Raw genomic sequence first — 26310 nt, 5'->3', positions numbered from 1 at the left:
CCCCTCTGACACCCCAAACCCTTCCACCTCTGCCTCCCTTCAGCCCTGTGACCACCCTGAGACCCTTCCCACCCCCCCGCAGGGACACCCACCCGCAGCAGCCCTGGCTGCCAGTGAAAGCGGGAGCAGGAGCCTTTCCTTTGACACAATTAAGCAGCCCGGGGTCCCAGCGCCTCGGCTCTCCGCAGTGTGTTAAATTAATGTAGCAGAAAAAATCATTATGCGGGGACACAGATGGAAGTGACCAAGCAGAAAATGCGATGTGCAGCGGCAGAGGACCCCTCTTACCCGTGTAAACACCACGGGGAAGAACAGGTTTCCCAGCTCCCAGCGAGGAGGTGACCGCAGCCTGCCGGCAGGGTCCCCTTCCCCACTGCCACTGGGGCAAGTCCCGGGTGCGGGCAGACACGGGGGTGCCGTGGGCAGGTGAGGGGGCAGTGCTGGGCCCCCCGGGCAGCAGCTAGCCCGGGTTTGGGCGGGCAGTGCGTGTGGCCGGGCCCTGGCTCACAATTACCGTGTCATTATGTGCCGGCACAGCCGTGCCTAACCGAGCAGAAAAGCAGCCCCTGCTCAGCACCCCTGGGGAAAGGGGTGAGGGGGGAGCACCCGGCCACACGTGTGCATGTACCCAAACATGTACCCAGCACACGTCCCCAGCGGTGGGGGCTCATTCCCCAAGTGCCATCAGCCAGGAGAGCTCTCCCTGGGTGCCCCACTCTCTCCTGCCTTTGTGGCCCCAAATTAAGGCATCAAAGGGACCTGCACTTACCCTGGGGACCCTCTCAGTCCCCACGGGAGTTGCCCTGGAGAGGGTTATGCTCTCCAGGGTGGTAAACCCAGGGTGGATGTGGTCCTGGGGCTCAGCCCAGCAAACACCGAGGGTCACAGTGCCACTCCAGACACCTTGCAGATCAATAATCCCAAACACTGGGCAAAGGGTCCCCACACCAGGACCATGCATGGTCCCCACGCATGGGGCACAGCAGGATGCAGAGGGAATGGAGGGGTGCTGAGCACGTGGGAAACGTAGGGTTGGATGTCACCAAGGCAAACTGTCCTCTTCCTCTCTCGTGGGTCCTACCTGCTGCTTGGGCAGGAGCTGGAGACTCCCAGTTTGAATCCACAGGTGTTTTAGTGGTCTGAGACTGCCCCTGGATGTGTGGGAGGCTCCCACCACCACTGAAGGTCCCCAGACAGCTCCCAGCTCCCCTCCTGGCTGACCTTATACCCTATGGCCTCCTCCAGCCTGGATTACCCCAGCTGGCCAACCTGTGGCAAACAAATTTACACCCTTGCCCTGGTTTGCCAGGAGCTCCCAAGTGCCAGCGTTCGGGTATTTCCTGTGCCTCTTCCCTCTGGGGCTTGCCATAGTGGGACATGAGGATGGACACGAGGTCAAGGGGGTGGCTGGATGCTGGCACAGGGTTATCGTACTGGGGCGGTGGGGGATGATAGCCAGAGCTCCCTCCTGTCAGCACTCTGCAGTGTGAAAGTAGGATGAGGACAGGGACAGTCCCCAAGCCCGTGTCCCCCACCTTGGGGATGCCTCGGGACGGCGGGTGCCTGCTCCCTGCTGCCTCCCTGTCTGGCTTTGTTCCCACTGGGCTGTGTTCCCACCCGCCCGATATTCATGTGGGCCCCTTCCCTCCCCGGGGGGCTGCTAATCCCCCCCGAAATGGGCCAGGGATTGTTGACCGAGCTGCCGTATCCCTTGAACAAGCAAGCCTGGGCCCCGCAGCTGCCGCCGGATTAAGAGTCACCCTTTCGCTGCCACAGCCCAAGCCCCTGCGCCCCGTGTGCTCGGCCCCCATCCATGGGGGGCAGCCAACAGGACGCCAAGGAGATGGTGTTTGGGGCACTCCTGCAGTCCAAACCGACAGGTTTAGTGTGGCTCTGCCAGCACCCGAAATGCCTGATCTGCTGGGTCTGGCTGGTGTTGGCAGAGCCTGGGGAGAAGGGGCCAGGAGCGTGCCAGCCTGCAGGAAGGAGCCCAGGGAGGGCGGTGGTGTTGTGACATGGCACTGGCAGGGGTTGTTCCCCTCCCTGCTGCCACCAGTCGTGGCAGGGGCACAGCTGCTCACAGCAATGGCACAGGGTGAGGAGCAGCTCTCACGCTCCAGAATTGTGGGTCATTGGAATTACATTAATTAGCGTGTGCTAATGGCATCTAATTAACATCCAGCTGTGCTGATGCAGAGCTTGCTAAGCCAGACACCTGACCCCTGCCCTGCTGCCTCAGTTTACCCACCTGCAGCAGGGTGAGCCTGGCACCTGGTGCTCCATGAAGCCAAGAGACGTCAAACCAAGAGGGAAATGTTGCAGGGAGAGGGGACCAGCTGCCGGCTCGTTATCGGGGCCCGCCCTGCCAAGTGCCCCATCCGGGGCAGCCTCTGGCTATCTCGCTATCTCAAGAGCTCGCTCTGCCTCGGGGTGGACATGTCCTCACGCCAAGAGGGTGTTGCTGGATGCCCAAGCCAGGGTGGCTGAGGGGAACCCAGGGATGTCTCAGGGGGTGAATAAATAGAGGTGGGAAGAGCAGAGTACCACGGTTCTGCCTGCTCCTGCTGCAGAGAGGAATGGTGGGGGCTGCCCTTTGTAGGGGGAGTCAGGGACCCATGGGTGCTATTCATACCTGGAGAGATTAAAAAACATCTTGTGACTCCACTAACAAGGCCCCAGAGCCCTGCAGAAGCTTTCATCCTGGTTAAGTGCACAGAGCAGATAAAGGGTCCTCAAGAGTCCCCAAGGAGCTGGCTGAGATGCTGTCCTCAGTGTGCATTTTTGGTGGCAAGCAACCGGTCCCTCCCTCACAGGGACCCCCTGAGCTCTGCAGCAGCCTCAGCAGCGGTGCTGGGCACCTGCCATCATGGCCTGTAAAGAGGAAAAGCCCTTCACCCATGCTGTGCCCATCTGAGCCTCTCCTAGAGTCCCTGCCTCCAGGTGACATGTGACACCAGCTCGAGGATGAGCCCTCCGCCCCCAAAGAGCTGGTGTAAGGGGTGCCATCCCCTGGCCTGACCCCCCATGTGCTGCAGGGATACCTGGAGGCTGAGGCTCCACGGGACACAGAGGGTTCCCCAATATCAGCACTTTAGAGGCATTTTGGGGCCAACCCCATCTGGGCAGAGGGAAAGGGTACTTCAGAAACTGCAAACCCTGGCACAAGCTGTCCTGCCTTCAATGCAAGCAGTGAGTGTGAAGTTAAGAGATAAAGAGGGAATTAGGAGATAAAGTCTGCGTAATCCCAGTTGCTCTATGCAATTAAAATGAGCTTCACCCCGCTGTAATTGGATGGAAGCTGCCTGCCAGCGTCAGCGCAAGTGGGAGCGCTGGGCGAGCAGGCGCGGAGGATTCACCGCGCCGAGCACGGGGACTTATCTCCCCGCCAGAAACACTGAGAGGGCAGCGGCACCGAGAGCGGCAGTTAATGAGATGAAAATGGAAAGCCTGGCACAAAGGATTAGCTCCCGGCCGGCTCTGCTGCTGAAATCTCAAGGTTCCCTGGAAAGGCTTTCCTTGCATCGTGGATGCATTCCTGCCTGGGCCTGCTTTGCAGAGGAGGCATGTGCTCGGAGCAGGAAAATTTGTCTCCTCTTCACCACTTTGACCCCTCAGCTGGAACTGGGCTGTCCCAGCCTCCAGCTCCCCCTGCTCCATCGTATCCGTGCCCCCCTGCCCAGTCTCCCCCCGGAGGGTCCCTGCACAAGATGATCCCTAACAGCATTTACAGCTGCTGGTATTAAGCAGAAATAAAAAACCCCCAAGTGCAGATTAAAAGGACACTGATGGAATGCCAGGAGAAGAATTACAGCCCTAATAAACTGCTGCCTTCTGCTGGGGGTGGGTGACAAGGGGGTTTACGAGGCCATTTAAACTTCACTGTCAGAAAGGTGTATTAAAGCTATAAAGGTCTCGTTGCCTCTCCTGTCCCCTGGATGCTGGAGCATGGCTGTGGTCATAAATCCACCTGCTCGCAGCCTGGGGCGAGGGGCCCAAAGCCCCTTGTCCCTGGGAAAAGCCAGGAAGAGCAGTGAGGCCTCCCTGGCTGGGGTCTTGGAGGGTGACGTCAGTCCTGGCGCGAGATAAATGCCGGCCGCGGGCCGGGCCGGCAGGGACAGGATTATCTCGGCATGGAGGCCTCGTCCATCACCCTCTGCCCACCCGCCAGGAGCGTGTGAACGGGAGCCCACAGCCCTGGTGCCTGTGCACCCTGTCCCCTGCCTGCCGCCTGGGCCCAAGGGGAACAGGACCATGGCCGGGGCCACAGCACGGCTGCCATCGCACTGCCAGGGTCCTGCCTCGTACCAGCCCCCAGATGGGCTGTGCTACAGCTCCATCCCTGGGTCCTTCACCCCCTGAGCCCCAGCGTGAGGGTGTTCTGGATGGGGCCTCCCCATTCCTGTGCCCTGCTCTCCCCCATCCCTTTAGCCCGGGTTTGTTTGCACAGCGCTGGTGACGCTGCCTCACACACCTCGGCACTCCTGCTCCAGTGCTCCTGCCCCAGGCTGGGCTCATCCTCCTGCTCCGCTTCCTGCAAGGCTGGGCTGTGGATACAAACATCCGTGGAGTAAAAACTCCATGGAGTTTTTACCTCCCTCCTCTCTATTAGTGCCTCCTATCAGTGGGGTCCTTCTGTGCCATTGTGGAATGGGCATGGGGTCAGGCACAGGGAACAGGGGTAGGGAGAGGAACAGGAAGGGGGATGGTGCTGAAAGGTGCTTTCCAGCAGAAGTCACCTGGCACAGCCTGACTCACCGCCCTGGGGATGGGTCATGGTTTCAGCTTCATCCTCCCGGGGTGCAGTCCTGGTTCCCCGCCTGGGTGACAATGGGGACAGTGGGATGGGGGAAACTACACCAGGGAGGTGGCAGAATCTGAGCCACCCTGTAAGGTGCTGACATGAGACACCGGTGTGGGGCTGCTGGTGTGTCAGGGATGTGTGGGGTTAGTGGGGCTGGCTGGGGAGCACAGAGAGCAAGCAGAACTCAAGGCAGGGAGCTAAGGGTGGATGATGGTTGTCTCTGCCCCCAGTATGCTCTGCTAGGAGCCACTCGCTCCCTCCACTGCCCCAGTTTGGAGGCCCTCGGTCCCTGCTGCTTCCCACGCAGGCTCATTAGCGAGTTCAGAGCGAGAAAACCCGTTAATGGCACGAAATGACTTCAGGCTGTGACTTGGGGAGTGGGGCTCCAAGCCCAAACCCTCACACACAGTGGGGCTGCTGCTCTTCCTCTTCCTTTGAAGCTCCCCAGCTGCCCCGAGCTGTGGTTCCCTGAGCACGGACGGGGCAGCAGGGACCATGGGGCACTGCAGGGAGCAGCAGCCGAGCTCCCCCCGTGCTGCCGACCCCTCCCCGGGCTCAGCCCGGCTTCAGAGCAGCGCCGGGCTCGGGCATCACTCTGGAGCGCTCGGCTCTCGCAACGCCATGGGTCATCGCAGTTTTGGGGCTGCGGGGCTCCCGGTCATGCGGTGCCCGGGGAGAGGGAGCTGGCAAGCGCCGTGCTGCGGGAGGCGGCCCGGGCCCCCTGACTCAGCCTGCCGTGGCGGAGGCAGAGGTGGGGTAGCGATACCGGAGCTAAAAAAAAACCTGGCCGAGCGCCGCGGAGAGGAAATTTCTCATTAGCCAGAAATGTGCGGCTGAACCAGTCTGACACCCGGGACGGCCCCCAGCCCCGGCGGCGATACTGGCCCCGGATCCCGGGGACATCAAAGCGGGAGAGGGGCAGCAAGGGGGCTCAGCAGCACTTGGGCTTGGTGGGGGACTGGGGAGGGGTGAAGGGTGTCCCCATCTGAAAATGCCAGATTTAGGTGGCATGAAGGGCTGGGTGGGCAGTGGCATGGGTAATCTGCCATGTGGGGCACAGGCACCAATATCTGTGATACTTCAGCACAGGGCAGGGGGGTTGGCCAGCAAAACCTGGGTCAGGCAGGCTAGCAGGGATGGGGGCATCTCTACCTCTCTCTTCCAGCCATGCAGCAGTCCTTTGCTCCCCTCATTCCCAAAGGAGCCAGCGTTTCCAGCCAGGGCAGCCCTTGGTGGGAGCAGTGCAGCCCCTGGCACCAGCCCCAGCCCCACCAGCAAGGTCACCATTGCCTTCCATCAGATCCTGAAGATCCAGCCTTTCCCAGACTGAGTCAAGGCATTGACCTGGTCTTATTTAATAACCCAAAGCTGCTTTTTGCCTCCTGGTCCAGTGTTGGGTCAGATTCTGCTCCCCAAACACGGCAGACAGGCGTGGGGTGATTGATGCGGGTGCATTTGCTCGCTGGCTGTGCTGCCAAAGACGATGTCAGCTCCCAGGCATCTGCAAGAGAGCTGCCTCCTGCTCCCCAAGGCAGCCCCCCGGCCCTCAGATCCCCCTTTCCAGAATGGCTGGCAGCTCCTGGGGGTCTTGTCCCCCACGTCCCCCCTGTGGGGACACTCAGCCCTGATGAGGGGCGAGGCTGCAGCCCCAGCAGCAGTGGGCAGGGAGGACGGGCTGTGGTGGTGGCAGACAAGGATGGATGCTGCACCATGTGCAAGTCTTCTGCTAGCAACCAAAGGAGACTGGAAGGAAGGAATGGAAAGAAAATGATTAAAACAATTTGGGTTTTTTTTTCATAATTAAAAAAAAAGCCCTGGGAAAAAGCCGTGTAGGGTCCTGGCACGTGAACAGAGTCTGTAAGTGGTCTTAAAAATTACCAATAAATAATCTTAACGGGAAACAGAAGGAGCAGAACTGGGGTGTTCGTGGGTGTTTCGTGGCTTCTTGTGAGCATGGGAAAATGTGCTGGGTCCTGTCCCTTGTGCTGTGGGGACAGCCCCGTCCCGGGTCATGGTGTGTCCTTGGCTCCAGCCCTGAGGCAATGACCCGCCTGGCCGGCGTCCGGCCCATCCTCGGCTCAGTGGGCTCAGGATGTGTCCCCAGCACGGCTGTGCTTGGCCTTTCCCTCGGGCACAGGGTGGCACCGGGGACCAGGCATGGCGGAGGGTGTGGGGAAAGCCCGTGCCCTCCCTGCCCCGTGCCCGTGCTGGCCTGCCGGGTCACAGGCGCGCTGTGCCAAGCCGTGCCGAGCCGTGCCGAGCCGTGATCCCTTCCAGCTGTGCCGGCCCCAGGCGGCTGACGGGGCTGCGGGATCCTCTCCCTGCCAAGTTGTTGAGGTGTCAGCCAAGAGTTAGCAGGGAAAACGCCAAGCAGCCGGCGAGCCGGCCAACCCATCCTCCTCAGCCCTCCTCCTCCTCCTCTGCTGCAGAGAGCCTCCCAGCCTCCCGCTGGAGCCCTGAGCCTCCGGGCCACCCCAGCAGGGATCCCCCCGAGGCTCGGCGTGCCCCCACCCCAGCTGTGCCCCGGGACCCTCCGCCGCCGCTCCCAGGGTGTTCCCCCATCCCGGCCCCTCCACCTGGGGCGCATGTCCCCCTCCTCTGGGTCTGTCTGGAAAGGGACGATCCCCCCTCCCCGAACTTTCCAGCTCTCTGCAGAGCGGGAACAATCGTAGCCTTTGTCTTCCCTTAATCTCCTGGTTAGGAATTAAAAGGGGGGAAAAAACCCAGCAGCACAAAAGGCTCTTTTGCATGGGCTGGGAGGGGGAAGCGCAGGCAGGGCGCAGGCAGGGCTGCGGGCAGGGCTCGCCGTCCCCCAGCCCAGCCTGGCCAGCCACGCTCCCCACGGGCCACCCCACGCTGCTCCCATCCCCACGGCCCCAGGACGCTCCCGCAGTGGCACCCCAGGGCTGGCGGCCCTGGGAGCATCATCCAGTCCACTCAGCCCCTCAAAATGTCCTCACCCACTGGATGCTCCAGGAGGAAGCAGGGAGCATTTTTGGTGGGTGGATTTGGACTGGGTTTGCACCCCTGTGGGGTCAAGTGGCTCCTGCTCACTGCCATGGACCCACTTTTACACACACAGCGCCCAAACACACCCTCACCTGCCCAGCACGGGCTCCCTGCCACCCTGAGCCCCCCAAGAACCACACAGGCACCACAGACCTCCATAAAATTCCTTAAATAATTTAATTGAAAAAAAGTCTTTCCGTTAAAAAATATTTTTACAAACGCACGCTCGCATTGATTTCCCTGGCTGCTGTTTTTCACTGTTGCTTTTCTTTCACCATGGAACACAGCTTTCCCCCAGATCTGCATGGAAAGGGAGGAGGCAGGTACAGCATGTGGAGAGCTGCTGGGTGCACCCCTGTGCTGTGGCTGGGGCGAGACCCGGGGCTGGCTGCGGGGATGGTGTGTCCTGCCCCATGGGAGCAGGGTGTGCATAGAGAAGGGCGGGAGAAGGGGTTTGTTGTTTAAAATGAGAACAACCCCTCCTCAAAGCAAGGACAGGCCAGGATGGAGGACTGAGATGGGGATGTTTGAGATGCACCAAGGCTGGTGGGACCCCAAACTCTGCAGCAGAAGGGGCTGGGGGGCAAGGGAGGCAGGGGCAGCCCCTGTGCCCCATTGTGCTTCTGCATGGGGGGCTGTGGGTGGTTAGCAAGCCCCAAACAGGCTCTCATATCTCTTCAGACACTTACTTTTAAAAGCTTCTCAATGCCAGGTTTCTTCTCCTGATCTGGGAGAGGGGTGAGGTCTGCCCAGTGCTGCTGTTTGGGGTCCCACCACAGTGGGGCTGGGGAGCAGCCAGGGAAGGGAGCAAGCCAGGATGGGAAACCCCAGCAAAACGGGGCTGTGGTGTCCCTGTCAGCCAACATCCCAGACACACCTCCCAGAGGAGATGGTGGGATGTGGGGAGACCATTCCTGCTGCGAGACCTGCTGCCACCTGCGCTCCTGGACTTGTTTACCCTGTGGAGGAGGACGGGGTTAATGAGAAACCCAAGGGCAGGCCTGTTCCAAGGGAAGGGAAAAAACAGCACCTGCCGTGTCAGCCCAGGGAGGAGAGGATCGGAGCCAAACACTGGGGAGAATAGGGGTGCATCCCTCATTTTGGGGAGAGACCACTTGCCCCTCTGGACTGGCAGCAAAGCACCCCAAAAGCCAGTTGGCAAGGTAGTGCAGCCGAGGGGGACCTGAGAAACCCAGGACGAGCAACTGGGGCTCCACTTGGCTACTGTGGACAAATCTGCCCTAGGCTGAGGGCATGGGCCCCCCAGATCTGCTCTCCCAGGGGGTTACCTTGCCAGCTGCAGCTGGTCTGTTCACCCTGCCGAGCTCTCCCCTGCTCAAGAGACATTTTGTAGAGGAGGAGTGAGGCCAGTAATCCAGGGGTGCCAGGGGCTGCTGCAACCCTCCTGCTGAGGGCAGAGTGCCCAGAGGGAGGCAGGGGAGGAGCCGTGCCCTGTGGAGAAGCCCCGGAGCTGTGGGGACCCTCTGGCACTGGATGAGCAGTGTGCACGGCTGTTCCCTGCTTGGCTTTCACATTCCCGGTTTGCTTCCCACAATTCCAGCTTGACTTGAGGAGGGTATGGGGGAAAAAATGCTGAGTAATTCTAGTACAGTGGAGTTTCCTGACTGGCTCTGACCTGGCACTCAGAGCCTCCACCCTGTGTGCCTCATGGGGAGCGTGCTGGGTCTCCCAGCAGCACTGGGTTGGTAGAGCATCACTGCCTGGTCCCTGTCGGACAACCTGAAAACATGACAGCAAGAGAAGGGGAGAGCAGAAAGGGGCACACAGCCAGCTTGGGGTCGGCCAGGAGGAGGAGAAGGATGACCCTGGTGGGCAGCGAAGCTGCAGGCAGCCGGGCCCATCCAATGAGAGCGCGATCGAGCAAAGGAAACTCGGGTAAAATTCTTATTGCCTTTATTCTGCCCATTGCCTCCCACAGTCCTGCGGCCAGCACACACCCACGCACGCATGCACACACTCACGCACACTCAGGCACGCTGGGAGTCTCTCCCTCGGCTCGGAGGAACCGGGCTGCAGTGAATCCTCAGGGAAAGGTGAGTGAGTCTTTTGGCAGCAATCACAGCGTGTGTCAGGAGCGGGCGGCACCTGCTCCTTCTGCATAAAAGAGGAGGCTGGGGGAGCCGCGGCCCCCGGCGCAGCCCCCGCCCCAGCCCCGCTCCCGGCCCCTCGGGGGAGCGCGGCTGCCGTCGGTCCGGGGGCGGAGGGTCCCTGTGCAAACGTGCTGATGGCCTCGCTCTGCAGTCCAGAGCCGGCCAGGAGAACCAAGAGGGTAAGAGATGAGGAGCCGGGCACCTGGTCCCCCTCCCTCCCCTTTCTGCTCCCTCTTATCTTTTTTTAATATATCTCTTTTTTTTCGGTTTTTTTTTTTTTTTTGCCTAACTCCCTGCATAGTAAATCGGGTTCGGGTTCTGGCGTGCAAAGCCAAGAAAGGGAGCGAAGCCTTCCCTTCGGACACGTTCCAGTGCAGACCCTTGGGCGGAGGGCTTGCCAGGGCTGGAGAAGAGGAGTGATTGTCTGGGGCTGGTGGCCCCAGCCCTGTGGCTGGCTCAGCCTCCCCCGGCTGCTTCCATGTGGGGAACAGAGTTAGGGAAGGCTTCGGACATGTCTGACGGACTCGGCGGACGGGTCAACAGTCTGTGGCCTCGGGGAGGTGAGGGAAGTGAGGATTGAGGGAAAACAGGGTGAAAAGAAATCCAAGAAGCAGAACAACTCTTCAAACCGATGAGCACCAAGACAGGGTGGGAAGTGGGATGTGCCATCTCTGTCCCATAATCCATCTTCAATATGAAGATGTGTTGCTGCCTCGCCATTCCAGGACAAGGGACGAAAAGCTGGGCTCCCTCAGCATGAGTGCCTTCGATCCAGGGAAGGGCGTCCCGTCCCATCCCGTCCCAGCGACCGTCCGAGGCAGAGGAGCGCCATGTGGAGGGGAAAAGCTGGGCTGCACCGCAAACTGAACCTTTTTGGCAGGTTCCCTTGGTCCGTTCCAATGCAGAGTCCCCTGTGGTCAAACCTGCACTGGCAGCGTCTGGTTCATCTGCAGCCTCATGTCCTGAATGCTGCTCAAGATCTTCTTCTGGTGCCCTGCTAGCGTCACCCCTATCCTCAGCAGGTCCCTGCAAGGAAAAGGTGACAACTCAGCCCCCAGACACCAGCAACATCAACATGTGGCCCTGCCCCACTGGGGCAACTGATCTATCCATCATTACAACCCTCTGCCAAGCTCCAGCGCTCCCTCTAACACCACAGGGGACTGGATGCTGGATCCAAAACCTGAACTCTCTTGGCATTGGATGCTGAATCCCAGTCCTTAATTCAGCCCACCATGCACCCATGTGGGAAGAGTTGGCTGTCAGATAGGCAAGGGACAGTGTGCAGCAGCCCCAGTCTCCATTTTCTCCCTCCTCCCCTCCAAGCAGGGACTTACTCCGCAGTCATCTGTGCCACCAGGTCAAAGGAGGCAAAGCCAGCATTGACGAAGTTCTCCTTGTACCGTCCCATTTTGATGGCATCCAGCCAGTCTCCCACGGTGGTGAAGGTGGTGTAATCTGGGACAGTGCGGTCCAAGAGCGGCTGGGAGATGCTAAAGGGCAAGAGAGCCACAGGTCACAAGGAGCAGGGCACAGAGAGGTCTAACTGGAAGCAAGGGATATTTCTTATCCCCTCCCTCCCACAGCTCTATTCCCAACCACTGTTCCCTGGAATTGGGGTAGGTGCTGGCTGGAAATAAGGATGTCACTGACCCAGACTGGACGCTGGCGATGACCTTCAGGCTGGCAGCATTGCGGATGAGCTTGTCCAGCGTGTTGACAATCTGTGCAAATTTGGGCCTCAGGTTGCGGTCCCGCACCCAGCAGTCCAGCATCAGCTGGTGCAGTGCAGTGGGGCAGTCCATGGGGGGTGGCAGGCGGTAATCCTGCTCCACGGCATTGATCACCTGCAAAAAGACAGCCAGAGGCAGGTTGTGAGCCACCTGGGCTCCCGCAGGCAGCCTAAAGCTCCCAGTTCCCTACTCCCCAGAGAGCACTTACATCCTGGTTGGACATGTCCCAGTAAGGTCGCTCCCCGTAGGACATCACTTCCCACATGACGATGCCGTAGCTCCACACGTCGCTGGCTGAAGTGAATTTGCGGTAGGCGATGGCCTCGGGAGCTGTCCATCTGATTGGGATCTTGCCTCCCTGCATGGACACACAGCTCCATGATTAATGCATACCTGAGATGTCTCCCCCCACCCCCAGATCAGTAGATCCCTCCTGAGTGTCCCATACCAGGGAGCTGGTGTAGGTGGGGTCAGCTGGGTCATCCTCCAGAAAGCGAGAGAGCCCGAAGTCAGACACTTTGCAGACCAAGTTGCTGTTGACCAGGATGTTGCGGGCAGCCAGATCCCGATGCACGTAGTTCATCTCCGAAAGGTACTTCATGCCGGCGGCGATGCCCCGCATCATTCCCACCAGCTGGATGACTGTGAACTGCCCGTCATTCAACTGCCAGAGGAGAGATCAGAGGGGCTTGCAACACCTCTGGAGGAAGGATCCCAGTGTGCTACCATCACCGTCCACCTCCCTGAGCCACCCCTCTTCTCCCACTCAGAGCTTAACCCTGGAACACCAACACGACAATGCAGAGATGGAGAAGGGCTCAGAGCTGCCGCCCCCCCATGCACTGCACCCCCAGCCCAGGGCAGGAGGGGATGGATGCTCACCCGGAGGAAGGAGTCAAGCGCACAGTTCTCCATGAATTCCGTGATGATCATGACGGGGCGGCTCTTGGTCACCACCCCCTCCAGGTGGATGATGTTGGGGTGGTCGAACTGGCCCATGATGCTGGCCTCGCTCAGGAAGTCCCGCCGCTGCCGCTCCGTGTAGCCCACCTTCAGTGTCTTGATGGCCACGAAGATCTCGCGGCGGCCAGGCAGCTTCAGGCGCCCACGGCACACCTCACCAAACTCCCCTGTGGTGGGAATAGAGAGGGGAGCAGCACAGTGAGCCACAAGACAGGGTGAGAGGCAGCAGTCTCAGCACCTGCTGTGCCCAGCCCCAGGACTTGCCTGCTCCAATGACCTCCTCAATTTTCACACAGGAGATGTCAATCTCTTTGGCAAATTCCCGGACAGCTTCATTTGGGTCCTCATAGGTGAAAGGGTCAATGTACACCTTCATCCCAGGGGTAACTGCAAGGGCAGAAGCCGTCACCAGGGGGGACGCAGCAAGGGTGACAGATGCCAAGCCACTTGGCTGGCTGTCAGCCCACCTCCTGTTAGAAAAGGCTGCCCCTTTGCATGGGACAGGAATTGGGAGAGGGCAGCCAGAGTCCATTTGCTGGGCTCTCACACTCACCATATTGCTGCAGCTTCTCTGTGTACTCGGGGTCGGTGTTGTTGCGCTGCTTCCTGCCCAAAGGAGACGAGAGGAGGTGTTCAGTAACCATCCCTTTCCTGATGGGGCAAAGACATTCACTGCCAACTTCCACATCCCAGCACAGACAGCCTCTGTCAGAGAGCCTTCCCTCTGGCAGCCTGTGTGCAGAGCTATCCCTCCACCCGAGGTGCAATGGGAGGAGATGGCCTAGTTGTGCTGAGTGCATGGCAGGAGCCTGGGGAAGCAGAGGCACAATCCTCTCACAGGACCCCTGCTCTGGGACCTACATGTGGCCAGTCCAGTCCTTAACTCTGTGACTGGGGCTGCCAGAGCTCTGCCCACAGGTGAAGGGGAAAGTTCTGTGGCAGACATGAGCAACCCCCAAACCCAGATTTGAAGCCCTCTTCCCTGAAAAGCCAGTACCTGAAGCAGACGATAGCAATCACCACCACCACGATGACGAACACCAGCCCTGCAGTGGCCGAACCCACGATCAGAGGCAGCTCCTGGAAAGTCTTGCTGGTGGAACCTGATGGAGGGACAGGCAGGAATCGAAGTCAGACTGGGAAAGGAGCAGGTATGGGAGGGCTGGGCGATGGAGGCAGCCCAGTGCTGGTACCTACCACCCTCAGCAGTTGTCTGGAACTCTGTGGGGAGGCTGTAGCGGCCGTATCCCGCCACGGTGCGTGCCCGGACCTGCACCATGTACCGAGCATTGGCCTTCAGCCCGTCCAGCCGCACCGAGTTCTTCTGGCTGGTGACTGTGTTGGCGATGCCATCACTCTGGCCTTGCTGTAGGGGAGACATGGGTGTCACCTCTGTGAAGCCACCCTCCATTTGCTGGCTCCCACATCCCCCAAGCGCCAGGTTTGCAAGGACCCCCTATGCCATGGTGCTGATGGCCAACTAGAAGGGCTGGAGGAGGGAAAAGGCTGTTCCTGCTTTACCTTCTCTGAGTACTTGATCTCATAGTCCAGAATGATGCCGTTGGGTCTCTCTGGGGGAGTCCATGACAGCGTCATGCTGTTCCCGGTGCTGCTGTGCAGGTGCATCGTCGGTACGGCAGATGGGGCTAGGAAGGAGGGCAGGGAAGGAATGAGCCACCTGCACCAGGTTTCCCCCTTCACCTTCCCACACAGTGGAGGGAATGCTCTGCCTGTGACCTGCTTGGATAATCTTGGTGGAAAGGCATGGAAAAGCTTTGACACTGGCCTCCCCCAAGTCTCCATAAGGAGGTGTGATCTCAACACCAAGGGGAGCCTCAGAAATAGCACTGAAGTCATGCTTCACCCCATGCCTAGCTGCAGACTGGTCTGAGGAAGGGCCTTGCCAACCCAAACTGGGGCTCCCTCCCCTCCTCCATTTGCCAGGAGCTCTGTGCTCCACCCCAGCAGCAAGACCCGTGAAATCAGATCAGTGCGCAGTGGCTGGAGATTACCAGCACGCTGGAGCAGGGCCAGAGCGGGAGGAAGGAGGGAATGGCAGAGCACTTGGCTGCCTGCAAGGGCTTGGGCTGGTGCTGAGCCTTCCCAGGCGCACAGGAGAGAAATCTTATTTCCTTCCTCCTCCCCTCGCAGCAGGCACACCATCTCTGGGGTAGGTCTAGAAGATCCAGAGCTCTCTGGAGCATCTGCCAGCCCTAGTCTTCCCCACTTGCATGCATTCTGATCTCATCTCCTCTAGGGACAAGCTTTAAACAGAGAGGAGAGTTTACCCAGGGGATTAGATGCGGGCCCAGAGAGCCAGTTAGGCAGCACCACAAAGGACTGCAGCCTCCCAGGCTGTCAGAAAGAAATCTCTGCTCCACTCTGCTCTGTGGAGAAGATACAGCCCCTGCTCCCTGGTGGCTCCACTGACCTGCCTGGTTGGTGGTGATGTTGACAGAGGCAAAATGGGGAGGGTAGGGACTCTTGTTGGAGATGCCATTCACGGCCTGGATCTCGAACGTGTACTGGGTGTGGGCCATCAGGTTGCTGATGTAGATGCGTCGCTCAGTGAGGCCGAGCTGGCGCGGCACGAACTCCACGTTGTCGTCGCAGCGGGTGCACAGGCGCCGCTCCACGCTGCATTTCTTGCAGATGACGTTGTAGAGCAGGTCATCCCTGCCGCCCGTGTCCTGCGGCTCGCTCCACTCCAGCACCAGCGACGTCTCGTTCACGTTGGAGATGACATTGCGGGGGGCTGAGGGGACACCTGCGGGGAAATGTGAGGGGCAGGAGTGGTGTGTCTTCATGTCCAGCTCACCCCAGCATGGACACTGAACGTACCCCCATCCCAGACACAGACCCCCATCACCTCCACAGCTTCCCCTGCCTCCCCTCCTTGCCCAGAGCAGGACTCACTGGTGCAGGCGCTGTCTGCAGGGTCTGTGTCTGCCCGGAAAAAGCCGTTTCGACAAGTGCAGACCATTGCTGCTCCAGAGGTGGTGCGGCTGTTGGGAGGGCAGGGAGAGCAGGGACCTTCCCCCTGCTTAGACTTGAAGGTTCCTGGGCCGCACGCTGGAGGAAAGAAAAACAGACCCGAGTTATAAAGTGAACACAAAAAACATTCACTGCTCCCACCATAGCTGGGCAGACTCTCCCTTGCTGCCCTGCCAATCTTTGATCAGTGGCTTGAAGACCTCAGGCTTCCTACAAGCCTTTCCACTGCCATCAGCCACGCCCAGGGACTCATGGCTGGGAAGGGCAAGAAGAGTGGGCTGCTGGAAGCACCGGATGGCTCAGGCACAGCTCTGCCAGGAAATGCTGGGCTCCGGCAGCAGGACCGAGGTAACTGGAGGTGGGAAAAGTTGAGCACCACCAGCAGTATGGGGGACACAGCAGGTCCATTCAGGACACCATTCCTCAGTTTTGTTTCTTCACTGCTCTTCACAAGGGTCTTACCATGCTCCCTTCCATGTAGGAAGGCCATGCTGGTTTCCAGGCCTGGCAACCTTCACAGTGCCAGGTCCATCCTTGGGAAATATGGCTGGGAAGGAAAGAATTCCTCTGCATCCCTGTCTGCAACAGCCCCTGCAAGAGGCCTCCATCACCCAAAATCAGCCACTCAGCCCCAAACCTTCCGCCCCAGGCTCTTGAGCCACTTCTCAGTCCCGGGGCGGCGGCACCTCACGAGGCCAGCTCAAGTGGAGCACTGAGCGAGATGAAAACATTCCTGCAGGTCCTTGGCTGAAGAGCTGCTTCAGCATCACTGCCACCTCCCTCCTCCGCTTCCGACCAGGGTCCTTCAAGGAGCCACGAGTCCTGGGACAGGGCCCGATTGGCACCGCAAGGTGTTTATTTGTAATGAGGGGCACGTGAAAGGTTTAACAGCACTTGAGCCGAGGAGCAGAGCAGCCTCGGGAACCTGACCCACACCTCAAAATAGCCCAATTTATCACACTGCTGCCCAAGGAAGCGGATTCTGTGCTCTGTGTTTGCAGCCGGATGAAATGAGAGACCCACTGGCGCCAGCCCTGCTTCAGCATCACCCTGTTTGCCACAGCTGGGGCAGCATCAGCACCGATGGCCCCGAAGGAGGGCACGTCCTCCTCGCTCCACCATGTTAGGGAAGCTCCGAGGGCAGGTGACCCTCCCACGCCTGTCACACATCATCCTGAAAACAGGAGGAGGTTTCCTGGTGCTTCACCAGGCTGTGGCAAGTGGAAGTTTCCTGCTATGAGACATCTCCCAACACCCTGTGTGGAAGTTTTCCGGCTGGCTGCAGCCCCACATGGGGCGTGGAGTGCTGTGAGTCACACGCTGCCAGGCCGGCCCCGCAGGGACCCGCACACAGCTCCAGCTGCTGTCCTGGGTTCCTGGTTTGTCCAGGCACCAAGCAGCAGCAACCCCAAGGGAGAAGCTCCGCTCCTGTGCAGTGCTGCTGGTCAGGGGGACGTGAGAGCAGCCCTTGCAGAGACAACTGCCTGCTCTCCAGCCCCTCTGCCTGGATGGGCGTCAGGAGCTGCTTCCTGCTCCCAGGGTGTGAGCCTTCCAGCAGTGAGACTCTTCTTTGGTCAAAACAGGACTGACTACATGGCTCAACTAACTCCAGCTCCTTGACCTGAGTTCACCCAGCCTCTGGGCCTTCCCTTTGGAAATGAAAGCTTTGCCGTCCCGACTGTGCAGGCTGGAAGGCAAAGCAGTGCACAGATCTGCTCCTTGGCAAGCAATGGGAAGCCAGCAGGTCCAGGGCTTCTGTCTCCCCAGCCTGGGACAACCAGGCCACCAGAAAATGTGACTTTATGTGGACAGCAAAGGCCCAGAGGTCGCAGAGAAGCCTTGGCATAGGCAGACGCGCCCCGGCTGGAGTCCCGGGCGGTTCAAACTGGGTGGATGCAGATTCACACATAAGGAACCAGATTGTTGAGGAATGAGAGATGACTGAAACCTCTTGGACAGGAACGCTCTGGGCTCAGAAAGCTGCCAAACATGCTTTGGTTATGGAAAGGAGCCCAGATCCATCAGGGACAAAACCCCCTGAACAGGCTTGTTGGGGGGAGAGTGAAGCCCGAGCAACCAGAGCTTATGTGAAGCTGACAGCCCAAGCATGGCATGGCAGCCAAGGACAGCCAGGTGCTTGCAAAGGATGCAGGAGGGATGCAGGAGGGCACTTGGTCTCCAGCACATGAAGTGCCAGCCGGTGCCCAGTGGGTTATGGGCATGGAGGTGATAGTGGCCTCCCAGACACAGGAGGAAGGGACAGGCAGAGCTGTCCTTCAGCAGCTCCCTGCCACCCCTAAGTAGTGCCCAGCGCAGGCACAAGGGACGAAGGCCTTTTCTTTGCATCCTCATGCCCTCCTGGCAGGAGGGGGACGAGCCATGAACCAGCCCTGTTAAGAAGGGGAAGAGCAGCAGAGGGACTGAGGCCCAGATGCACTCCAGTGTGTAAATTTCCAACTCTGCTTAATAAATCAGAGCATAAAGACCTCGGTGGCAGCGTGACAGCTCTCAGCCGCCACATTTGAAGGCTGTAACCGAGCTGAAAGCTGATCCCAGGTCCCTAGTGGATAAGCCGCTGTGTCATCTCTTCTCTGCAAGAAACTGCCTGTACAACAACCACTGTCTTGGCCGGCACGCTGCGGAACGAGCCTGGGAGCTCTGGAGTGGGAACGTGACTCCATCCAGCCGGAGCTGGGAAGCCAGGCTCCCTTCTCCCTGCCGAGAGCTTTGCATAAGCACTTTTCCTGCTGAAGTGTCCTCAAATAAAATAACAACTCTGATCCTCTGCACACAGATCACATCTCCTGGTGCTGTGCTGCGGTCACTTCTGGGGAGAACATGACAGTCAGTGACAGCCACAGGATAACAGGTCAGGGAACCGAAGCGGAGCTCCCCGGTCTGGAGAGGTTTGATGGGAGGGAGAGGCAGCCTGGCCTGACAGCAGAGATCAGCCACAGAGGGGATTTGTGTGGGGTGTGGGAGGGAGGAGGACAGTAACAGAGCCCTGCTGTAAAGCTGCCCCTGCACCCCTACGGGGCATCGCACTCCCAGCATGGCAAACGCGGCCGTCCGGCTGCTTCTGGCAGCCCCTCCAGGATTTTCATCAGCCACCCACCTCCAGGGCCTGATCCTGTCTCAAAGAGCTGCAGCACAGAGCTGGGGGAAGAGAAGGGTACTGCTCCCAAATACAATCTCTACCGCGGTGAATAAAGTTCAAGGAAGGGAGGTGAAAAAAACACTGAAATAAAACCCTTCTGGCAGCAGCAGAGAGCAGTGACTCATCCCGTAGGCAGCCTCCATTATTGCACGGGATGCAGGCAAGCAGCAATGAACCACGTGTGCATCCCCAAAACTCTGGGGTCCCCTCCCCTGGGGAAGGCAGGGATAGCCGTGACACACTGGAAAAAACCAGCCCCAAACTACCATGTTTCATGTTTCGACTGCTTCCCATTCACACTACAATATTCCAGCATCCTTCCAGCTATTTCTCTCCCTGTAGGACTGAAGCAGGACGCCTTGCCTGAGCCTAGATAAATTAAACTGATCATATCCCTTTGCCCATCAACCCTGTAATTTCTTTAGAGGCAGCAGTCAGGTTTGTTCGGGACGATCTATGCTTTATGAACCTGCACAGCTCGCTCCCTTCTCGCTGTCGTAAGTGGCTGCAGATGGAGCAGAGCAGTGGAAGCAACAGCCTGCCTAGAGCCGAGGCGGTAACTCTGTTTTTAAGTCTCTTAAAAGGCAGTTATTTTAAAAAAAATAAAATAATCACCCTTTGGGTGAAAATATTTCACACTAGCGCAGTCCAAAAGCGAATGGAGTAAATCTGAAGGGAGAGAAGGGAAAGAGCCTTTGGGGGTTTGAAGTGGCATCCAAGGAACAGGCAGGAAAACAATTTTTTTCTTTTGTTTTTTTTAAGAAAAGAAAAAAAAATTCAATAAGCAAAGCTGCCTCTTGAGCCACAGTGGGTCAGAGGCAGGACGGCAGGGGCAGATTTCCTCGACTGTGTTACAAGTAACCCATTGTGGAGCTGCCTGGCTGTAAACCGGCAGCTCTCCTTGCCTTCCCTGCTGCTGCCTTTGATCTGGAATCCCGGGCAATTAATCCCAGGCAGTTTCACTTCCTGGGTTTCATGCAGCAAGCCCATGTTGCAATGCAAAGCTGCAAACAGTTGGCAAGTGCAATGCTTGCTTGGCAATTTTTTTTTTTATTTAATTCAGGTGATGTTTTCATTAGTCACTGATTGCACGGGAAATTTATTTTTGCAAAAATTCTGATTATGGCCCCAGCCTGACCTGCACTCACCTACTATTGTGCCCAAATGTTCAGTGCCTGGTGCTACGAGAAAAGAAACACCAAGAGGACTGAGAAATGGGTCTCAGGAAGGTGTGGTGTCATGCTGGACACTGTCACTCCAGTGCTCCTACGGTTTGGGTATCCACAGACTGCACCACACAGACTCAGTTCCCCTCCCAAGTGAGGTGCAGGCTCTGGGGGCACCGTGGTCCTCTCCCAAGTAGAGGGGACATGCAAGGAGGGGGCTCACTGCTCACCCCAGCACAGCAGCCTTTCTGTCTTTGTGTGGAACCAGCAACACAAGGGGTGCAAATCCCAACAAATCCATCACGGAGCACGTGCCCAGGAGCATTTTTGGAGAGCCCCTTGACACCAAATCCCCTCAACTGTTTGGGTGCCTCCTAACCAAAAGGAGAAGGGATGGGGCTGGGGGAAAAGCTAAACCCCAGGGATGCAGGGCGTGGGGTGGGAGTGCAGTGCACCCCAGCCCATGCTCCCCTCCCTGGCCAGCAGCTCCTCCTTGTCCTCCAAGAGCTGCCTCTGCAGCTCTGCGTGGTAGGGAGTGTGTGGGAAGCGGCACAACCCCCAGAAGGGCCGTGTGCTAATTCAATAAAGATAATGAGGCTGAGAATGAGATGCCAAATCAATGCTGTGGCAACCCAGGAGCAGAGCGCCAGGTACCAGCCTGGCGTATCGCCTTACAAAGCATGCCAAAGAAACTGTCTTCAGTCAGGCAGGATGAGCCCTCTGCTCCCGAGGGACTGGGATACAAGCTGCATTGTAACAGGTCTGAATGTGAGCTCTAATCTTGGCTTGGATGGAGATAAAGAGGAGGAGGAGGAGGAGGAGGTCTTCAAAGGCCACTGAAAGTCTGGGAAAAGGGGGAGATTTACAACAGGGCTTATCCCATCTAAGCAGTAACTGGGTATTGTTATTTATTAAAATGCCATCTGGCACTCTGGAGCGCTGCTCGCCTGCACGGTGAAGCCCCTGCAGGCTCCCTGGGGCAGGAGTGATGAAACCCCAGCTTTGGGGGCTGCATCCCCCCTGCTGCCCACGACATGGGCTCGGAGACTTCTTAGCGGTGCTGGACTGTGGAAATGGGGTAAGGGAACATGCAGCCAAGAGGAGAAAAGGAGCTGCAGCTCCGGCTTCTCCCAGCCCTTCTTCAGCTGTTTCCACTTAAAACACACGATCATATGGCGGAAAATCTGATCCTACAAGCGCAGTGCAACTTTCCCAGAGAAACGTGAGGACACCACTGCTTCTGCCCAGCGAGAAGGCAGGCTGCCGGATGGAGACGTGCCCGTGGCCCAGCGTGGCTTCCCTGCCTGCTGCAGCAGAAGCTGGGGCTTGCTGGGGAATCAAAGGCGCTGGGAAAGCTGCCACATGGGGGTCTGTCCAGCTTGGGGATGTGGAGAGGGGACCTTGCCTCAGGCTGCTGAGCCTAATCTGAGGAGTTCTGTCCTGCCTTGGGATGCCTCTCAGCACATCCCTGGTACTGGAATGGAAACTGTCACCTTGTGCCCAAACCCCACTCTCTGCTGGGAAAGAGCCAACATCGTGTATGGTCTATGATCTATGATCTCCCAGTCCAAGCAAGAAGGAAAGCAGCTACCCAGGAGCATGGATCTCAGTGCAGTTTAAAGTGTGGATGGATGCCTGGCACGGGTGTCCATCAGCCAGAAGGAGCCAGATTGGCTCCCACAGGACTGATGCAGGGGGTTGTGGCACTGAAGTCAGAGCTGTGCTGGCACTGATGGTGCTGGAGGCTCTGGATCCCTGGCAGAGCTGTGGCCCTGTGGAGACTGACCTCTCCCTAACTAGCCACAGCAGCATGGCTGTCAGCGACGCTGCTCCCAAAGCCAACGGGGAGGCCAGCCTGGCCCGAGCCCCACGTCACAGGCCATCCCAAATCACACGGGCCCTGCCAAGAGCAAAGGGCTGGCGCCAAGCATCCCGTCATCGGCGAGCACAAGGCATCCAGTGCTGGGGGCCCCGCCAGCGTCCCACTCCCTGTACAATGCCTGCAGCCAAGGGGAACAGCAACCTTTCTGCCCCAAACCCCAGCCACCCCGGGGCAGGGTCCTGCCTGCCAGAGACAGCTCACAAGGAAAAAAATCACCCCAAGGGAATGCAACATTCATCCAGACAGATTTTTCCTTATCAACACCCCAGAATGGGGTTAAACAGCAACACCAAAGCTATCGTGGGAGAGCATGGCAGCTGCAGGACCCACACAGAGCTATCCTGCTGCTAGGGTGGCTCTCCATTCCCAACATCTCCATGTGCAAGATATGTTCCCTTCCAGCAAGAACAAGGAGCTTCAGATCCACTGCCTTTGTGCTGGTCCCTACCATCCCTGCTGCAAGCTTTCAGCACTGGCAGGGGGAGCATGCAACAGCATGGCTTCTCCCACAGGGGAGCCCTGCTCACCACCAGGGCTTCTGAACAAGCCTCCGCACAAGCAGCATGAAATCACACTTGCCAAGAACAATCACTTGCCCCAGCCATGAGCACTGCAGGAGGGAGAGAGGGAAGATCCTGGATACACCAGCAGCGATGAGAGAGAGGTTTTGGTAATGCTCAAGGGCTTAAATCTGCTGGATTCCTGCTGAGGACCACGCCTTGAGCTGCAGCTCTGTGCAAGGAGATGCATCCCACAAAGGGTAGCACTGCTGATTGCTCACCAGTGTGTCCCAGCAGACACTGCACAAGTCCAGACCATGAAGGTTTTAAGGCTTCGGAGTCAAACTGCAGACCAGTCCTCTGAGGTAACACCCTGCTCACTCATCAGGAAAAAGCCTCCAAACCCAGACTGAGCTCAATGCAAAATCACCTCCTTCACATCAACGGACCCATGGGGACAAAGCCACGCTCACACTGCCACGCACATACCTTGGCACTGGGTGTCCTTCATGGTGGGCTCATATCCAGCAGCACACGTACATGCTCCCACGGGTACCATCCACTCGCCGTCGCCGTTGCAGTACAGCTTTAGGGGCACAGACACCTCCACTGCGTTGGGGATGCAGGTGCCCGGTGCGATGACCAGGGAAGTGGGCTCGGCCCCCGTTAGAGTCTCCGGGAAGATAGCAAAGCCAGCAATGGTGTTGGAGCATTTCTTGTAGAAAGCCCGGACGGAGATGAGGGACATGCAGGCTCCCAGGTCTTGGAAGGCAAGGTAAAAACCATTCTTGGAGAGAGGGCCAAAGCTGCGCACCTTGGTGTTCACGCGGCCAGACTCCAGCTTGGAGAAGCTCTCATCTGGGGCAATTGTATCCACTTTGATATAAGGGTTCTCCATCCAGAAAGGGCTGTTGGCAGAGGCAGAATCCGTATCTGACTCATAATAGAAGAGGTTGAAGGTCTCTTTGCAGGAGCCAGGGATGTTGGGGATGCTGTTGCAGTCCCGCACGGTGAACTTCAGCTCCACGTAGACGCGCTGGACATCCTGGCGCTGGATGAATTTGGTACGAAGCCAGTTGTTCTGGTTGGCCTCCCGGACGTTGCAGACCTGGTACGTGCGGATAGGGTTCATGGCCTCGTCATAACCACTGACTTCTTCCCACTGTGATGGAGAGGGAAAGGGTTAGATGCCCAGCCAGGGACATCAGTGCTACAGACACATCGGGAATGGCACAGGGTGGGGGGGAACAGGTAACAGTCAACAGGGAAGAGCAGCAGCTACACCTTCACCTGTCACAACCCTCCTGGTCATCAAGTTGACTAAGAGCAACCCAGGCCAGGGATCATGACACTCCCACTCCGCTGGCACGGAGTCAAGAGGAGATGGTTTCACAAGGCGAGGATATGCACAGGAGGAAAGGACAAAGATGCAGCCAGCTTCACAAAGGCACTGGTGAGCAACCATGATTCCCATGGGGCCAGGGCCAGCTCTGCCCTCGATTCCCATGGGGCCAGGGCCAGCTCTGCCCTTTGGAGGTCAGGACCAGGGCTGGTTCCAAACTTACCCCTGTCTCCGGATGAGTTGTCCATGCCAACTCAGAGGTCACCCACTTTGTGTCCATCAGGGTCTCTGCAGAGAAAGGAAGGAGAGAAAGAACTAATTGGAGATGAAGGCCAAGATTAGAGGGGGAAAAAAACCAGGAGGAGTGGGGGAGAGGAGAGCTGAGCCTGACATTTCTGTGGAAAACAGCAACTTGGGGGGTGAGACGTGGTGGGAGGAGGGGGGAGCGGCGCAGACAGACTCCAGATTTCTCTTCTCCTGTCAAGAGAACAGGAAGAGCGAGGCGTCCCTGGAGAGCTGTGCTGGAGGAGGCAAGCAGCAGGACGCGGAGCTGGCCAGGTGGCAAGGGGGAGATGGGGACAAGCTGCCATCCCCAGCCACTAGCACAGCCAAACGTGTCCCCCAGGCAGTGCAGGGGTGCCAAAGGAGGAAGACCGGGCACCCCTGTCCGCACCCTCCCCCTCTGCTTTGGCAGGGCGCGTATTTAATGTGGCTGGGGTTGAAAGGGCCCGTTCCCATGACAGGGCGGTGCGGGCCAGGCAGGTTTATCCAGAGGAGGAGGGACTGGCAGGCTGCTCTCCCAGAGACGCCCCACATCACTCATTTTACAAGAGGGGAGAAGAATTTGACCGTCTGGCCAACATTCCTGGAGCAGACTACAAGACAAACCACCCCGGCAGCATTCCCCAAACAGCCCCAGCCCCAGCCTTGGGGGAGCGAGACGCTTGTCTGGGAAGAGCTGCAATTGCAGGCAGCTGTCGCTAATCCCAGGCAGAGCCGCGTGGCTCCGCGCGAGCACCACGCGCAAAAACCGGGAGTGAAACACAAGCATGGGGGCACACTGACATGCTCAGGGCCAATGGCCCCTCTGTGAGCTGCTGGCCCTGTGAGCTCTGCTCCAGGGATGGCCCTTAGGCTGTTTGGAGGGGAGCAGGCACCCCAGCACCCTGGGGTCCTCTGGACCTTCTTTTACCTAGGGGGGGTTGGTGGAGGGGGGTGCAAACGCCTGGAGACCCTGGTGTGCTCAGGGGGGCTCTGCTGCCTGCACCAAGCAGAACTCAGGACCAGGGGCAAAAAACCTCCCTGATGAGGGCATCCCCCTCTCCAGCCACAAGTATGGCCCCATGTGAAACCCTGTGCAGCTCCCCAAGGGCTTCATCCATCCATGGCCCACCCGGGCTCAAGTCGAAGGGCAGGGAGCCATGGCTCTCCTAGACCCAGCAGCGGGCTGGGAACCGCTCACTCTCCCTGGCTGGGGCACAAAGATGTGCCAGGGCAGCTCAGTTGTGCCAGCATCATGGCTCAGCCCCACAACAAGAGGCAGTTTCAGCTTCTTTCCTTCCACCCCAGGAAAACCCCAGGCTGACCCAGGCAGGGAGGAAGTGTGGAGGAGGAAGGAAGCATTCACACATCGCAGGGCTTCGGATGAAGCCCGACTGGAGGTAAACACCTTCTTCCCGCGTCCCACCCCGGTGAGACCCGCCAGCAACTCCCAGGCCAGCACCCACAGGCAGGCTGGGAGCACAGGCTGTGGGTGCCACCACGGTATAGATAAACAAGCACATTTGGGGACACGTGGGCTCTCTGACCTGCCTTGTGGCTTGCCAGGTTTCCAGCTGGGCCAGTGAGCTTGCTTCTCGCCCAGGCTGTTCGCCCAGTGCAAACACAAACACAGTTCCATTGTGGCCTGATAGCACTAGCAGTGGGCATGGCACTGGGGACAGAAGGAGGAAAACCTTTCATGGTGCCAACACCCCATTGGCAGAGGTGTAGAAGGGCAGCATCCACAACAGACTGCAGTGCAGAGATGGTTACTGGGCAGAAGTTATCTGTTGTTTCTCAAGAACACAAACTAGGGGCATCTGACAAAAAAGGAGGGAGAGAAGGAAGAAGCCCTCTGTCAAGCAGGTAATGCAGGAGGGGTGGGACACAGGATGGGCAGAATGGGTCTGTGCACCCATAAGGCAGCTTCTGCTCAGTCCCAAGGCACTACTTGCCCAGGAGACACAGAAGCCTCCATCTCTCTTCCTTCCCGTTTCCCACACCATCAGTTACTGAACCCCGGCAGGATCCCAAGTGTGGCTCTGCACGGCCACAAGACCACTGGAGACACTGCTGCGCTTCCCAGACCCCTGCATGGGGTGGTGGACAGTGCCAGATGATGGGGGAGCAGGTTCCAGAAGGGGGCTGCCCAAACCTCTGCGAGGGACAGGCCCCGTGCTGGCTGCCCTAATAAGGGCACAGCGGTGCTGAGGGCCCGGACACGCCGCGCTGGCGGTGAGCGGAGCCAAGCGTGTGCTCAGCGCTCCCAGTGCGGGGCTGCCAGCTCCCCGTGCAGAGACTCCGTGCGGGTCCAGCCAGGGCAGGGCCCGGCTGCCGGCACGGCCAGCCAGGGGCTGTTTCTGCAGCAGCAGCGGGGAAGGGATGCCCTGC

At 58.6% G+C, this 26310-nt stretch overlaps 1 protein-coding gene across 2 annotated transcripts in view; it reads right to left on the bottom strand.

Annotated features, from left to right (window-relative positions):
* Positions 1-7964: 7964 nt before the first annotated feature.
* Positions 7965-26310, bottom strand: part of EPHB3 (EPH receptor B3) — a 29429-nt gene continuing 11083 nt past the window's right edge. Inside the window, exons 2-16 of one of the 2 annotated variants that reach the window (XM_064385415.1) lie at positions 23882-23946; positions 22806-23478; positions 15534-15689; positions 15049-15384; positions 14139-14263; positions 13815-13983; positions 13615-13720; positions 13171-13268; positions 12882-13004; positions 12537-12784; positions 12103-12318; positions 11863-12012; positions 11575-11768; positions 11259-11414; positions 7965-10947 (exon numbers count right to left, since the gene is read on the bottom strand). In XM_064385415.1, coding sequence (XP_064241485.1) covers positions 10839-10947; positions 11259-11414; positions 11575-11768; positions 11863-12012; positions 12103-12318; positions 12537-12784; positions 12882-13004; positions 13171-13268; positions 13615-13720; positions 13815-13983; positions 14139-14263; positions 15049-15384; positions 15534-15689; positions 22806-23478; positions 23882-23946 — 2924 coding nt within the window. In that variant the 3' untranslated portion in view covers positions 7965-10838. The remainder of the gene's footprint in view (positions 10948-11258; positions 11415-11574; positions 11769-11862; positions 12013-12102; positions 12319-12536; positions 12785-12881; positions 13005-13170; positions 13269-13614; positions 13721-13814; positions 13984-14138; positions 14264-15048; positions 15385-15533; positions 15690-22805; positions 23479-23881; positions 23947-26310) is intronic. The other variant, XM_064385416.1, reaches the window with a different exon arrangement.

Source organism: Passer domesticus, chromosome 11, assembly GCF_036417665.1.
Source record: "Passer domesticus isolate bPasDom1 chromosome 11, bPasDom1.hap1, whole genome shotgun sequence".
Taxonomy (NCBI): Eukaryota; Metazoa; Chordata; class Aves; order Passeriformes; family Passeridae; genus Passer; species Passer domesticus.
The sequence above is the reverse complement of the archived record's forward strand: the minus strand, read 5'-3'. Positions and strand labels throughout refer to the sequence as shown.